General features: G+C 35.9%; 1 protein-coding gene across 9 annotated transcripts in view; it reads right to left on the bottom strand.

Moving 5' to 3' along the window:
• The window catches only part of LMNTD1 (lamin tail domain containing 1), a 525,504-nt gene that overhangs the window by 392,116 nt on the left and 117,869 nt on the right, over positions 1 to 15,519 (bottom strand). For all 9 annotated transcript variants that reach the window (XR_005794517.1, XR_005794518.1, XR_005794516.1 and 6 more), the window contains one exon: positions 4,662 to 4,838. Coding sequence is in view for 6 of the 9 variants with exons in the window: in XM_040488613.1 (XP_040344547.1) it covers positions 4,662 to 4,679 (18 nt within the window). In the remaining 3 variants the exon portion in view is untranslated. The remainder of the gene's footprint in view (positions 1 to 4,661; positions 4,839 to 15,519) is intronic.

Raw genomic sequence — 15,519 nt, 5'->3', positions numbered from 1 at the left:
AAAGCTCACAAGCTTTCTATCTAATTATGATTGATTTGGGCCTAATGCCATTTATAGTTAATCATAAAGTACCAGAATCTTTACATATTTTACTTTTATTATTATGATATCCTCATGTGTTAATAAGTGCTATTATCCCCATTTTATAGATGTGGAAACCAAGAATTGGGGAATTTAAGTAACTTCCCCAAGAGTCTACAGTAAGTGGCTGCCTTTCCCACTAAGCCAAGATGTCTAAAAGAGTCCTTTGAAGGGCATAACAATTGTTCTCAACTGTTACTATGTATGAAAGTTATCTGACATGTTTATTAAAAGTGTATCCCATAGTTCATCCCCTAAATTCCAGGCTCCATCCTCCAGATTCCAATTCAGTGGGTGGATCCAGGCTCTTCCTTTCTACAAACTCTCTGGGAGGTTCTGACATAGGCCATCTGTGCAGCACACCCAGCTCAGGAGAGACACAGCCTGACTCTGCATTGCCAGCTATGTACCAGCCCCTAATGAAGCATCACCACATTTCCTGCTTTTCTTCTCCTGAAAGCCATAAAATAAACGAGTGCTGAGATTTACTTTTATAACAAAACTGAAGCTGAACGGGGTTTTTCAGAATTCAGGTTTTGTTGAGAGGCAGAATTGTAGCCTGGGGATCAATAAAACTGGCTTCTTTGTCTCTTTCCTTTACTGACTTCTTGCATGTCACTTGATAAAATAACCTCATTGTGTCTCCATCTTCTCTTCTGTAAATGAAATGGGAAAATTCATGTCCAGTACTCACCTAAAAGACCACTAAAGAGGAAAACTGACTGCTGGAGAAGCATGAAAAGCTCCTGGTAAAGAGCATGATCTGAGTCCTCAAGATTCAGTTATTCTCTTATCCAAGAGGGGTGTGCTGATTATGACTGACACTTATTTCACAGAACATGAGGGATATTGTTGGCATTTTGTTGGCATTTGTGAGACTGGGGTGTAGTACTATGCAATCAGCAGATTTTGAGTTCTTGGAAAAGTTGTTTTAAGTCTATGTACCTCATTTTTTTCATGTATGAAACAGGAAGACATAATAATATCAACTTCATGGGGTGTTGAGTTCTGTCACTTCTTGATTTGCGTAAACGAGCTTTGATGAATTACTCAGCCTAAATATTTTCATCCTCAATAGTCCAGCTTCAAGCTATTGAAAACATCAGTATGTTCACTCTTATGTCCCTGCTCTGTGCTTTGAGATACTAAGTTTTACAGTAAACAAATATGACACTGTCCCTGCTCTTAGGAAAGTTACTCTCAAGTAGATGAGACAATCTATTGTGGTACCTAAAACAAATGATTTGACAAGATTTTCACAATGGGGAGAAAGGGAGGAAAGCTAGATACAGAAAAGTATACAGAATATGATGTTAGTTTTTTTTTTTTTTTAAGTTTCTTTATTTTAGAGAAAGAGAGAGAGAGACAGAGTGAAAGTAGGGGGACAGGGAGACACAGGATCTGAAGCAGGCTCCAGGCTCTGAGCTGTCAACACAGAGCCCATCGCCAGGCTAGAATCCACAAACTGAGAGATCACGACCAGGGCGGAAGTCAGACGCTTAACTGACTAAGCCACCCAGACACCCTTGACCTTAGTTTTTAAAAACAAATTTAAAATAATTACCAATTTCTCCATAGCTTTGTATATATCCGTTATACATACATATATAAAATATATGTATATATATTTACATAATATATAATTTACTAAATATACATAAACATATATATCATTAATGTAAGTAAGATATTTTGGAGAGAGAATAAAGAAAATAAAGGAATAAAGAAAAGGAAGGAAACATAAAAGAAACATAAGTAAGTAATAAACAGTTTTAAAAATACATAGATACCTGTGATAAAAAGAGCATATATGATATGATCCCATCTAAGTAAATTTGCATCTGTGTGTGTATATATATGAGACTCATGAAAACACAGACAAAACACTAACAGTGGCTATTTCAAGGTAGTGAGATTTAAGTGATCTTAACTCTTTTTCTATATCTATATATGTATATATATTTATATTTTAATATATATTAATTACTATATAAATATATTAAATATACTTTATTTTAATATATATCAAAATATATTAATATGTCAATATATTTAATATAAATATTTTATATTATATATATTCATATATTTTTCTATTTTTTATAATGACATGTTATTTATAATAACTGAAAACATATTAGAGACAAGAGACTGTCAAAGTATTTATTATTGTACATGATGTATTGTTTTTTTTGGTTTTTTTTGGTTTTTTTTTAATTTTTTTTTTCAACGTTTATTTATTTTTTGGGACAGAGAGAGACAGAGCATGAACGGGGGAGGGGCAGAGAGAGAGGGAGACACAGAATCGGAAACAGGCTCCAGGCTCTGAGCCATCAGCCCAGAGCCCGACGCGGGGCTCGAACTCACGGACCGCGAGATCGTGACCTGGCTGAAGTCGGACGCTTAACCGACTGCGCCACCCAGGCGCTCCGATGTATTGTTTTACTTTGTCTTTTCAAATGGTCTCTAAAATGTATGAAATACTTTGAAACGAGAAAAATGATATTCTTTAAAGAGGTATTCTCAGTAGTAATAAAATGCTGTGGAAAAAGGATACTCTCAAGAGAAGGCCAAGGCTGTTTTAGTATCCAAATAAGTCAAAGTGCTAGTTTTGCCAGAAGAAATTCAAGTCACTGAACTTGTCTTTTTCTTCTTTTTTTTTCCTTCATAAGTGTTTTGAATTAAGTAAACTTAGATTTGTTCAAAGAATCTATCTATTTTTAAAAATTTTACGGTATGGTTTTACTTTTGTTTTTCCAACTCATTATCATTTTCTACAACTCAACATGTCCCAAGCTGAACTTATTACTTCCTTTCCGCCTCAAGTTACTTCTGTTCCCGTTTCCTTTTTTAAGAGGTATGTCACCACGTTTATCCAAATCACCTAAACCGGATATCTGGGAGTCACCTTGGATTTCTCCCTCTGCATCCAATGAGTCAAGCATTTTTATAGATGCTACATCCATCAGATCTCTCCTTATCACATCTCTTCTCCATAGCTGCTGTCCTCATTGGTCCTACCCAGATTGTAGCAATTATCTCTAAATTAGTCTCCTTATCTCCACTTTGAAAATTTGATCAAGCAAAAGAATGTCAAAACTTCTTTACGTGCTATGCAAACGGATGTGAATTGTTTGCCTATTTTCATCTCCTTCAATGAAACACTCTCTCCCCAAAACATGCTGTCTTGGGGACTGTCAGTCACAATATTCTCACTCCCCATGATATTACAAGCCAGGCAGTGGCAGCTTCATCCCCCTTGGCTCAATGACTAGTTCATGGATGACCTTATGATAAGTCCCAGGACTTTTCTACTACAGATAGAAGAAAAACTCTCTCTTGCTTTTGGCAAACCACAGATTAATTAATTGCTGTAAGACTTATTTCTTCGAAGCTTTCTAGGAGAACATGTTCAAATAGTGTAAAGACACGGAGAAAACCAATTCTTTTACTTATCCTATAAGTAGGCAAAGATTTTCATCTGGTTTTAGAACCAATTCCAATGTTAATAAGGTAACCAGGTTAGTGGTGATTTAAGATTTCTCCTTTATTATCAGTGTGATGGTTCCAAAAATTAATTAATTCCAATTTCTAATTTCAACCAGACTATAAATGCCATTATTTTTTAATCATCCCACATTATAGGATTGCCATAGCAATTTTCTATTTTTTGTTCTAACTTTTATTGATTAAAAACATGCATAAAAAATACACAAAGTGTATAGTTTAATAAATCTTCACAATTGAATACAATTTTGCTACTGCATATATATTTTATGCACATAAAAATTTTTTAGGATGTTTAAGGTCAGGATCATGTTTTCATTTTTCTCAACATCTGGCTCAATCCCAGGTTTAATGATAATGCCCACTATTGATGTGACTGTAGTTTACCTACCAGACATTTTACACCCAGAAGTTATCAGGTAAAAGGGTAGAAAGGCTACTCCAGCACATTCATCTGACAATAATTCTGTCAACAGCTAACAATTATCAGGTGCTTATAGGTATTATTGCCATAGTTTTACAGATTAGCAAACTGTGCTACATGGAGATTTAAAAAGTGACTGAGATCAAATAGCCAGTAAGTTGAAGAGCAAGACCCCAAGAAAAAAAAATTCCCATGATATAAATTAAGCCCCTGGGGTGCCTACATGGGTTAGTAGGTTAAGTGTCCAACTTTGGCTCAGGTCATGATCTCACAGTTCATGGGTTTGGGCCCTGCATTGGGCTCTGTGCTGACAGCTCAGAGCCTGGAGTCTGTTCTGTGTCTCTCTCTCTTGTTCTGCCCCTCCTCCACTCATGCTCTCTCTCTTTATCTCTCAAAAATAAAATACTTAAAAATTTTTTTTTTTAAAATTTAAGACACTGAGGTCTTCCACTATGGTAATTACCTTTTTCACTGAGACGAAAAAAAACTTAGCAATTTTTCTAAAGACCAAGAGACAGAGTACCATTTTCTTTAGTAAACATTAGCAATGATTCAGCCTTGGAGGAGGGAGGCAGTTGAGTGAACTCTAATAGCATTTAAAATTCTGCAAAAAAGACAAGCAAGAGCACATGTAAAAATTAGACTTACTTTTTTTTATTATAAGCATCTTGCATTTCTTCCTGGATTCAGATCACCTCTGAAGCACTGACTTCTTTTCCAGAGTGTTGCTTTTTTGGAATCGGTGGAATCCTTAATTTGGGTTCTCTTCCTAATGGATGGGATGATGCTTCTGAGTGGCCAGGCTATCTCTGATCTCTTGCAATGCCTGTAATTTTATTGTAAGAAGATAAATGAGAAAGTCAGATTGTCTTTGAGGCCATTGAGAAAATCCCAACCAACCAACCAAACAAACAAAAACAAAACTCACAAAATCATTTACCCAAATTGCTTAAGGTGAGGAAATTCTTAAGATTCCTTAAGATATGTTAGAAAAAGAGAGAGTGGTCCAAGATGGTAGCATAAAAAGACCCTGAACCTACCTCATCCAATAGACACACCAAATCTACAACTACATATAGAATAATTCCCACTGAAAAAAAACTCTGAAAACTAGCTGAATAGCTTCCTCCACAACAACAGATAAAAGGGCTAGGAGAAGGGTAAGGAGGAAGAGGGATAGGAAAGGAAGAGAGGAAATCTTACCAAACCTACATACGGCAGCGCAAGCTAGGGAAGGATCTCATAGACCAGAACCTCTCCTTGAAAAGTGAAGCATTTGTGCCCACCCCATATTGGGCATCCTAACCCTTGGGACCTGCACCAGAGAGGAGGTACAAGGAATGTTTGGCTTTTGAAATCAATGAGGTTTACATTCAGGGGACCCGGGGGACTGTGGGAATCTGAGATACTCCTTTTGAGGACCTCCTAGGCAGCCTCACTCATTCCAAGAAGCAGGGAAAACACAGCAGTTTGAGAGGTGATTGAATTATCTGTGAAGGTGATTCAGTTGCTAATTTTAAAGCATCTGTCAGACATATACTAATTGATGAGGGAGCGTAAGGCGAGCTGAGGGCAAAGTACAAACTAACAACACCCCCCCCCCCACACACACACACCCAGGTGGGATATGTGTGATATTTCTTAGGTACTCCTGGCTGCCTAAAAACAAAGAAAAGGACAGAAAGCAAATGGTTAAACTGATAGAGTATCCATCAGTTTACAAATATCTTAGTAAATTACAAAAAGGCAATCTTATCAATAGCCTAATCTCCAGGAACTCCCTACTATCTTAATGACAATGCTTTGCTAGAAGGAAAAAATAACCTTAGCTTAACAATAGTGAGGACTCCAGTAATCTGTGTCATTAGTATATGGAAATCCCTTTAAGAAAACTCCTTTTGACTTTATCTCCTCCAACTCCACAGTATATAAGCAGTCACTCTTCACAACCCCAGTGCAGCTCTTTCTGCCCACAAGTCCTGTTCCTGTGCTTTAATAAAATCACTTTTTCTGCACCAAAGATTTCCTTAAGAATTCTTTCTTGGGGCACCTGGGTGGCTCAGCCTGTTAAGTGTCCGACTTCGGCTCAGATCATGATCTCATGGTTCATGGGTTGGAGCTCTGTGCTGACAGCTCAGAGCCTGGAGTCTGTTTCTGATTCTGTGTCTCTGCCCCTCCCCTGCTCATGCTCTGTCTTTCAAAAATAAATAAATGTTAAAAAAAAATTTAAGAATTCTTTTTTCTCTGTCATCTCCAAAGAAGCCCCACCACCACTTCAAAACTCCATCATTAATTAGTTAGTGAAGGCACTAGAGAGTGACATTTTTTGCACTCTCTCTGCCTTGCTAACACAGGCAGACACACATGGACACAACCTTGAAGTCTTGCCCCTAGAGCTCATCCTGGTCCTCACTAAAGCCATAGGCATACTCTGCCCCTAGCACTCTTATCTGGCATCACTAAAACTGCAAGCATGCCCTGACCCCAACACTCTTTCCTGAACTCTATAAAGCCACAGGCAACCACAGCCCCACTAAAGCTGGTGGGGAGATCAATCCACACAGTAGAGGTGTTTTGATTGTCTGGTTCTGGTGGCCAAAGGAGCTTGTGCTTCTTGACCTAAAGGGACTGTAACAATTAGAAAGACATTTATGGGAAAGATACCACACCTAGGATGCTACACAGGCAGCACACTGAAACAATATCCCCAGTCTACATGAAAAAGGCCCACTTAATTGTCCTGGAGCTTCAACCTGACTGATAAGATTCAGGTTTTCCACATATCTAAAGACTACAGAGTTGCTCTGAGGGAATGTAGGCAAGGACATACCATCTGTGCACCCTCCCTTGGCCTCACCACAGCTCACTGGTACCCCCCATAAAGCAGCTTAAACGCTTGTCTGAAGCCCTGATTCTTGCAAATGTTATTCAGGGGACACGTCCAGATCTCCTAGTCCAGAGGTCAGCATCTATAATTGAGATCCCACAAGACTATATATATTTGCACACTTTAAAAGTTATTGTCTGAGGATCTGGCTTCTAATCAGCCTGAATCTAGGTACTGACTGAGATCACTGCCTTTGGAACAGTGACAGTTTCTGGCACACACTCAACAACTGGGACCTGTAAAGAATAAATCAGGCTACTCGTTAGGCTACTAAGGCAATCCCAAAGGTTTGACAGGCAACCAAGAGTGAGGAAAGAGTTAAAAGACAAGGTCCATCTACTACACAAGGACACTTTTTCAACTAGGAGAGGTAGTTGTTTCACCTAACATATGGAAACAAACATAGAGAATCAAGCAAAATGAAAAAGCAAGAATATGTTCCAAATGAAAGAACAAGACAACCTCAGAAAAGACCTTGATGAAACAGAGATAAGTATTCTACTTATAAAGACTTTAAAGTAATGGTCATAAAGATGCCCACCAAATTCAGGAGAATAATGATGAACATAGTAAGAACTTCAATAAGTGACAGAAAATATAAGAAAGTACCAGACAGAAGTCACAGAGCTGAAGAGTACAATAACTGAACGGAAAAACACGCTAGTGGGGTTCCACAGGAGACGAGATGAAGCAGAAAAAAGGGTCAGAGACCTAGAAGACAGGACTGTGGAACTTACCCAAACAGAGCACATCAATGACAAAAAAGAATTTCAGAAGTGAAGATAACTTAAGAGACCTATGAAATAACATCAAACAGAATAACATTTGCATCATAGGTGTCTCAGAAGGAAAAAAAGAGAAAGGGGAAGAAAACTTACTTGAAGAAGCAATGGCTAAAAATTTCCCTTCCCTGGGGAAGGAAGCAGACATTCAGGTACAGGAAGCCCAGAGAGTTCTAAAAAAGATAAATCCAAAGAGATTCATACCAAGACACATTATAATTAAAATGCCAAAATTTAAAGATGAAGAAAGAATCTTAAATGGAGCTAGAGAAAAACAACTTGGTATATACAAGAGAATCCCCCTAAGACTACTAACTGATTTTTCAAAAGAAACTCTGCAAGCCAGAAGGGAGTGGCATAATATATTCAAAGTGCTGAAAGAAAAGAACTTCCAATCAAGAATACTCTATCTGGGAAGGGTATTATTCAGAATTGAAAGACAGATCAAAAGATTTCTAGGCAAGCAAGAGGTAAAGTACATCACCACTAAGCCAGCTTTATAAGAAATGTACAAGGGTCTTCTTTAAGCTGAAAAGAAAAGGTACTAGCTGATAACAACAACAACAAAATTACCAAAGTTAAGATCTCGCTGGTAAAGGTACATATAAAAGTAGTGGATTAACCATTTATAATGCTAGTATGAAGGTTAAAAAACAAAAGTAGTAAAATCAATTTTAACTACAATAGTCAGTTAAAGGATAAACAAAATTAAAAAAATGTAAAATATGATACCAAGAACAAAAAATATGCAGGGATGAGTAGTAAAAAAAAGTAGAATTTTTTGGAATCATTCATATTTAAGCTGCTACCGACTTAAAGGAGACTATTGTATATGAACCTCATGATAACCACAAAGCAAAACATACAGTAGATACACAAAATATAATAAGAAAGGAATCTAAATGTAACAGTAAAGAAATTCATAAAACCACAAGAGAAGTGAGCAAGAGAAGAAGAAAGGAGCAGAGAGGAACTACAAAACCACCAGAAAACAATGAACAAAATGTCAACAAGTACATACCTACCAATAATTACTTTAAATGTAAAGGGACTAAATTTTCTAATCAAAGATATAGAGTAGTTGAATGGATTAAAAAAAAAAACAAGCAAACAAACAAGACTCATTATGTGTCCACAACAGACTCACATCACATCTAAAAATATACATACACTGAAAATTAAGAGATGGAAGGTTTTCCACACAAAAGGAAATTTTTAAAAAGCTGAAAGTTATACTTATATCAAGCAAAATACTTTAAAACAAAGACTAATAAAAGACAAAGTAGAGCATTACTTAATGATAAAAGGGTAAATCCAAAAAAAGAATACAATATTTGTAAATATTTACATTCCCAACCTAGGAGTACCTAAATATATAAAGCAAATATTAACAGATGTAAGGGGGAAAATTGGCAACAATACAATAATAGTAGGGGACTTTAACACCCCCACTTACATGGATGGATAAATCCATATGGATACAGTAATTAATAAGGAAATATCAACCTTAAAACACATTAGATCAGATGGACTTAATAAATATATACATGGGCGCCTAGGTGGCGCAGTCGGTTGAGCGTCTGACTTCAGCCAGGTCACGATCTCGTGGTCTGTGAGTTCGAGCCCTGCGTCAGGCTCTGGGTTGATGGCTCAGAGCCTGGAGCCTGTTTCCGATTCTGTGTCTCCCTCTCTCTCTGCCCCTCCCCCGTTCATGCTCTGTCTCTCTCTGTCCCAAAAATAAATAAACGTTGAAAAAAAAATAAAAAAATAAAATAAATATATACAGATAATTCCATCCAAAAGCAGCAAAATACACATTCTTCTCAAGTGTATATGTAACATTCTCCAGGATATATCACATGTTAGACCACAAAACAAATCTCAATAAATTTAAGGAGACTGAAATCATATGAAGCATCTTTTTTGATCACATGATATAAAACTAGAAATCAATTACAATAAGAAAACTAAAAATATCACAAATACATGAAGATTACACAACATAGTACTGAACAACCAATGGGTCAATGAAGAAATCAAAAGGAAAACTAAAAAATACCTCAAGACAAAAGAAAATGGAAATACAACAACACAAAATCTATGGATGCAGCAAAAATAGTTCTTTTCTTTAAAATTTTTTTTAATGTTTATTTTTGAGAGAGAGACACAGTATGAGCAAGGGAGGGCAGAGAGAGAGGGAGACACAGAATACAAAGCAGGCTCCAGGCTCTGAGCTGTTAGCACAGAGCACAACATGGGGCTCAAACTCACAAACCATGAAATCATGACCTGAGCCAAAGTGGGACTCTTGACTGACTGAACCACCCAGGCACCCTGCAGCAGAACCAGTTCTAAGAGGGAAATTCAGAGCAAGGAAAAAAAAAAAAAAAAAAAGCTCAAGAAGTAAGAAATAAGCTCAAGAACTAAGAAAAAACTCAAATGAACAATCTAACTGTATACCTAAAGGAGTTAAAAAAGGAAGAACAAATAAATCCCAAAGGTAGTAGAAGGAAAGAAATAATAAAGATTTGAGTGGAAATAAATGAAATAGAGATTTAAAAACAATAGAAAAGATCAATAAAACTAAGAGCTACTTCTTTGAAAGGATGAAAAAAACTGACAAACCCTTAGGTAGACTCACCAAGGGGAAGAGAGGTGTCAAACAAGTAAACTTAGAAATGAAAGAGAAGTTACAAAGATACCACAGAAATATAAAAAAATCATAAAAGACTTACTGTGAATAATTATATGCCAACAATTGTACAATACAGAAAAATGAATAAATTCCTAGAAATTATGATTCTTCAAAAAATTAATAAATTCCTAGAAATATACAATCTTTATGGTTCTTTATGAACCATGAAGAAATACAAAGTCTGAATAGACTGATGACTAGTAAGGCAAGTGAATCAATAATAAAAAACCTCCCAAAAAACAAAAGTCCAGGACCAGGCAGCTTAATTGGTGAATTCCAGAAAACTTCCAAAGAAGATTTAATACCGATCCTTCTCAAACTCTTCCAAAAAATTGAAAAGGAGGAAATTCATCCAAATTCGTTTTATGAGGCCAGCATTACCCTGATACCAAAACCAGACAAGAAAACTACAAGAAAAGAAAGAAGGAAAGAAAGAAAGAAAGAAAGAAAGAAAGAAAGAAAGAAAGAAAGCAAGCAAGCAAGCAAGCAAGCAAGCTACAGGCCAATATCCCTGATGAACATAGATGCAAAAATCCTCAACAAATTATTAGCAAACTGAATTCAACAATGCATTAAAAGGATCATACATCATAAGCAAGGAGGTTTTATTCCACAATGAAAGGATGATTCAACACCTACAAACCAATCATGATACATCATATTAACAAAACGAAGGATAAAAAACATATCATCATCTCAATAGATACAGAAAAAGCATATGGCAAAATTCAACACCTATTTATGATTAAAAAGTTCCAACAAAGTGAGGATAGAGGGAATATACCTGAACATACTAAAGATGATATATGACAACTCACAGCAAACATCATACTCAACAGTGGAAAGCCGAAAGCTTTTCCTCTAAAATCAGAAACAAGACAATGCCCACTCTGATTCAACATTTCATTCAACATTGTATTAGAAGCCCTAGCCATGACAATTAAGTAAGAAAAAAAAAGCATTCAAATAGGGGGCGCCTGGGTGATTCAGTAGGTTAAGCGTCTGACTTTGGCTCAGGTCATAATCTTGTGCTTCATGAGTCTGAGCCCCATGTCAGGCTCTCTGCTGACAGCTCAGAGCCTAGAGCCTCTTTCGGATTCTGCGTCTCCCTCTCGGTCTGCAACCCACCCCCACTCCCCTGCTCACACTCTGTCTCTCTTTCAAAAATAAATAACTATTTTTTTAAAAAAGCAAACAAATAGGAAAGAAAGAAGCAAAACTGCCACTATTTGGAGATGACTTCATTCTATATGTAGAAAACCCTAAAGATTCCACCAAATAACTCTTAGAACTAATAAATAAATTCAGTAAGGTTGCAGGATACAACATCAATATATTAAAATTGGTTGTGTTTCTATACAATAATAACAGAAATTTACCAGAAAGAGAAATTTAAAAAAAACATTCCATTTACAATGGCATCAAAAAGAATAAAGTACCTAGGAATCAATTTAATCAAGGAAATGAAATGCCTGTACACTGAAAACTATAAGACATTAATAAAAGAAATTGAAGATACGAATAAGTGGAAAGATATTCCATGCTCATAAATTGGAAGAATCAATATTGTTAAAATATCTGTATTATGAAAGCAATGTACAAATTCAATGTAATTTTTATCAAAATTCCAATGACATTTTTCACAGAACTAGAACAAATAATTCTAAAATATGTATGGAGCCAAAAAACACTCAAAAGAGCCAAAGCAATCTTGAGAAAGAAGAACAAAGCTGGAAGTATCCTGCTCCCTGATTTCAAACTATATTACAAAGCTACAGTAATTAAAACAGTTTGGTATTGGCATAAAACAGATGCATAGATCAATGGAACAGAATAGAGAGTTCAAAAGTAAACCCACACATAAATGGTCAATTAATCTATGACAAAGGAGGCAAAAATATACAATGGGAAAGGACAGTCTCTTCAACAAAAGTTGTTGGGAAAACTGCACATGCAGAATAATGAAACTGGACTGCTATATTACACCACACACAAAATAAATGCAAAATGGATTAAAGACTTAAATGTAAAACCTGGAATAATAAAAAAGAAAATGTAATCAGAACACTATTTGACATTATTCTTAGCACTATTTTTTTGATCTGGCTTCTCAGACAAGGAGAACAAAAGCAAAAAACCCAAATGAGACTACATTAAACTAAAATGCTTCTACACAGTGAAGGAAACCATCAATAAAATAAAAAGGCAACGTTCTGAATGGGGGAAGATATTTGCAAATCATATATCAGATAAAGGGCTAATATCCAAAATACACAAAGAGCTCAATAACAACAACAACAAAATGTTGATTGAAAAATAGGCAAATAATTTGAATAAACATTTTTCCAAAGAAGATATACACAGATGGGCAATAGGCACATGAAAAGATGTTCAACATTACTAATCATCAGAGCAATGAAAATCAAAATCTCAATGATATATCACTTCAAACCTCTTAGAATGGTTATTATCGAAAACACAAGAAATAACAAGTGTCAGCGAGGATGTGGAGAAAAGAAATCCCTTGTCCACTGTTGATGGAAATGTAAACTGGTGCCGTCACTATGGTAAACAGGATGGAGGTTCCTCAAAAAATTAAAAATAGAACTATTATATGATCCAGCAATACCACTTCTGGGTATTTACCCAAAGAAAATAAAAACATTAACTTGAGAAGACGTATGTACCCTTATGTCTATTTCAGCATTATTTAGAATAGCCACGATATAGTTATAGTATAAGTGGCCACTGATGGATGAATGAATTAAAAAGTTGTGATATATACACATCAGAATACTACTCAGCATAAAAAAGAAGAAAATCTCACCATTTGCACAATATGGATGGACCTTTAGAGTATTATGCAAAGTGAAGTAAGTCAGGCAGAGATAGACAAATACCATATGATTTCATTTATATGTGGAGTCTAAACAAAACAAAACTCATAGATGTGGAGAACAGATTGGTACTTATCAAAGGGGAAAGGGTTTGCAGAGTGAGTGAAAAGGTCGAAAGGTCAATTGTATGGTGATAGATAGCAATTAGACTTATTGTGGTGATCACTTTGTAGTATATGCAAACATCAAATAATTATGTTGTACACCTGAAACTAACATGAAGTTATAAACCAATTTACCTCAATTTAAAAAAGGTATGTTAAAAATAATCCAAGACTCTTTACTTTGACACATAGCTTGAAAAGCTACAGATATTGCTGAAACATTTCTAGGTGATACATTTATGTTCTGATTCTGATTTTATTATAAATATTTCTGCTAAAAAATAAAAAGCAAACAGTAGGTATTAGTGATTTGGTAGCTGCCTTTCTTTGGTTATGTTTTTATGTAATATATCTAAGAGGCAAAAAGAAAATTTGGTGAGACAAATATATATACTAATTTGATGTCCTTGTCATGAAATGCTAAAAAGAATACAGTGGAATCAATACATGTTGATTCTGGATTAGAAGAGACCACAACAGGAAGATTGTGTACATTATGGATCTGTAGTCACAGGAGATAAGATAGATTAGAAGCATAAGTTCGAAGTTCCCTTATAATTAAAGTTAATGCATCATTGTAACTTTAAAAGCAAAAATAAATCTAAGCAATTTAACGGACTTCAAGCTGTATTACAAACCTGTAATCATCAAGACAGTATGGTCCTGGCACAAGAACAGATACTCAGATCAATGGAACAGAATAGAGAACCCAGAAACAGACCCACAAACATACGGCCAACTAATCTTTGACAAAGCAGGAAAGAATATCCAATGGAATAAAGACAGTCTCTTCAGCAAGTGGTGCTGGGAAAACTGGACAGTGACATGCAGAAGAATGAACCTGAACCACTTTCTTACACCATACACAAAAATAAACTCAAAATGGATGAAGTACGTAAATGTAAGAGGGAGCCATCAAAATCCTCAAGGAGAAAGCAGGCAAAAACCTCTTTGACCTTGGCCACAGCAACATCTTACTCAACACACCTCTGGAGGCAAGGGAAACAAAAGCAAAAATGAACTATTGGGACCCCATCAAAATAAAAAGCCTCTACACAGCAAAGGAAATGATCATCAAAACTAAAAGGCAACTGACAGAATGGGAGAAGATATTTGCAAACGACATATAAGATAAAGGGTTAGTATCCAAAATCTATAAAGAACTGATCAAACTCAACACCAAAAAAACAATCCAGTGAAGAAATGGGCAAAAGACATAAATAGACACTTCTCCAAAGAAGACATCCAGATGGCCAACCGACACATGAAAAAATGCTCCACATCACTCATCATCAGCGAAATACAAATCAAAACCACATTGAGATACCACCTCACACCTGTCAGAATGGCTAACATGAGCAACTCAGGCAACAGCCAATGTTGCTGAGGATGTGGAGAAAGAGGATCTCTTTTGCACTGCTGGTGGGAATGCAAACTGGGGCAGCCACTCTGGAAAACAGTATGGAGGTTCCTCAAAAAATTCAAAATAGAACTACCCTATGACCCAGCAATTGCACTACTAGGTATTTATCCAAGGGATACAGTTTACACTGTTTCGAAGGGGCACATGCACCCCAATATTTATAGCAGCACGATCAACAATAGCTAAAGTATGGAAAGAGCCCAAATGTCCATCGATGGATGAATGGATAAAGAAGATGTGGTATATATAATTATAATTATTAATATATCATTTTTTAAAGTGAGAGTCATTTTTTCATTTTCATTTTTTTTAAGTGAGAATCATTTTTTCATGATTAAAAACTATTGCAGTTATAAAATACTATGATACACAATGCTTATTAGGGAGAAACATGGTCCTAACCTTTAAAATATCTCTGGCTCTTTATTTCCCAAAACAACTATCTGAATAATGTCTTTCAAACCAAGTGGTAGCAACCACAGAAGTCATGCCAGTCTGCATTTACTTTATTTACTAAATTGATGATCTGAAGAATTGTGAAAGGATGATGATTCCATTAAGCTGTCAGCCCAAACTACTGTGCATGCAGCACTGTAAATTACCCATTTCTTCATTGTGCTCCTCTTATTTTCAAATATTAGACTGGGGTACAGTTAGGCTCAGGAGGGCCCCAGAAGAATATTCTCTGGCCTTGCCTCTCCTGCTTCCCTGCATCCTGC

This window comes from Herpailurus yagouaroundi, unplaced genomic scaffold (genome assembly GCF_014898765.1).
Source record: "Herpailurus yagouaroundi ecotype Mexico unplaced genomic scaffold, PumYag 166, whole genome shotgun sequence".
NCBI lineage: Eukaryota > Metazoa > Chordata > Mammalia > Carnivora > Felidae > Herpailurus > Herpailurus yagouaroundi.
Note: the sequence above shows the minus strand (reverse complement) of the source record. Positions and strands in the feature narration are given on the sequence as shown.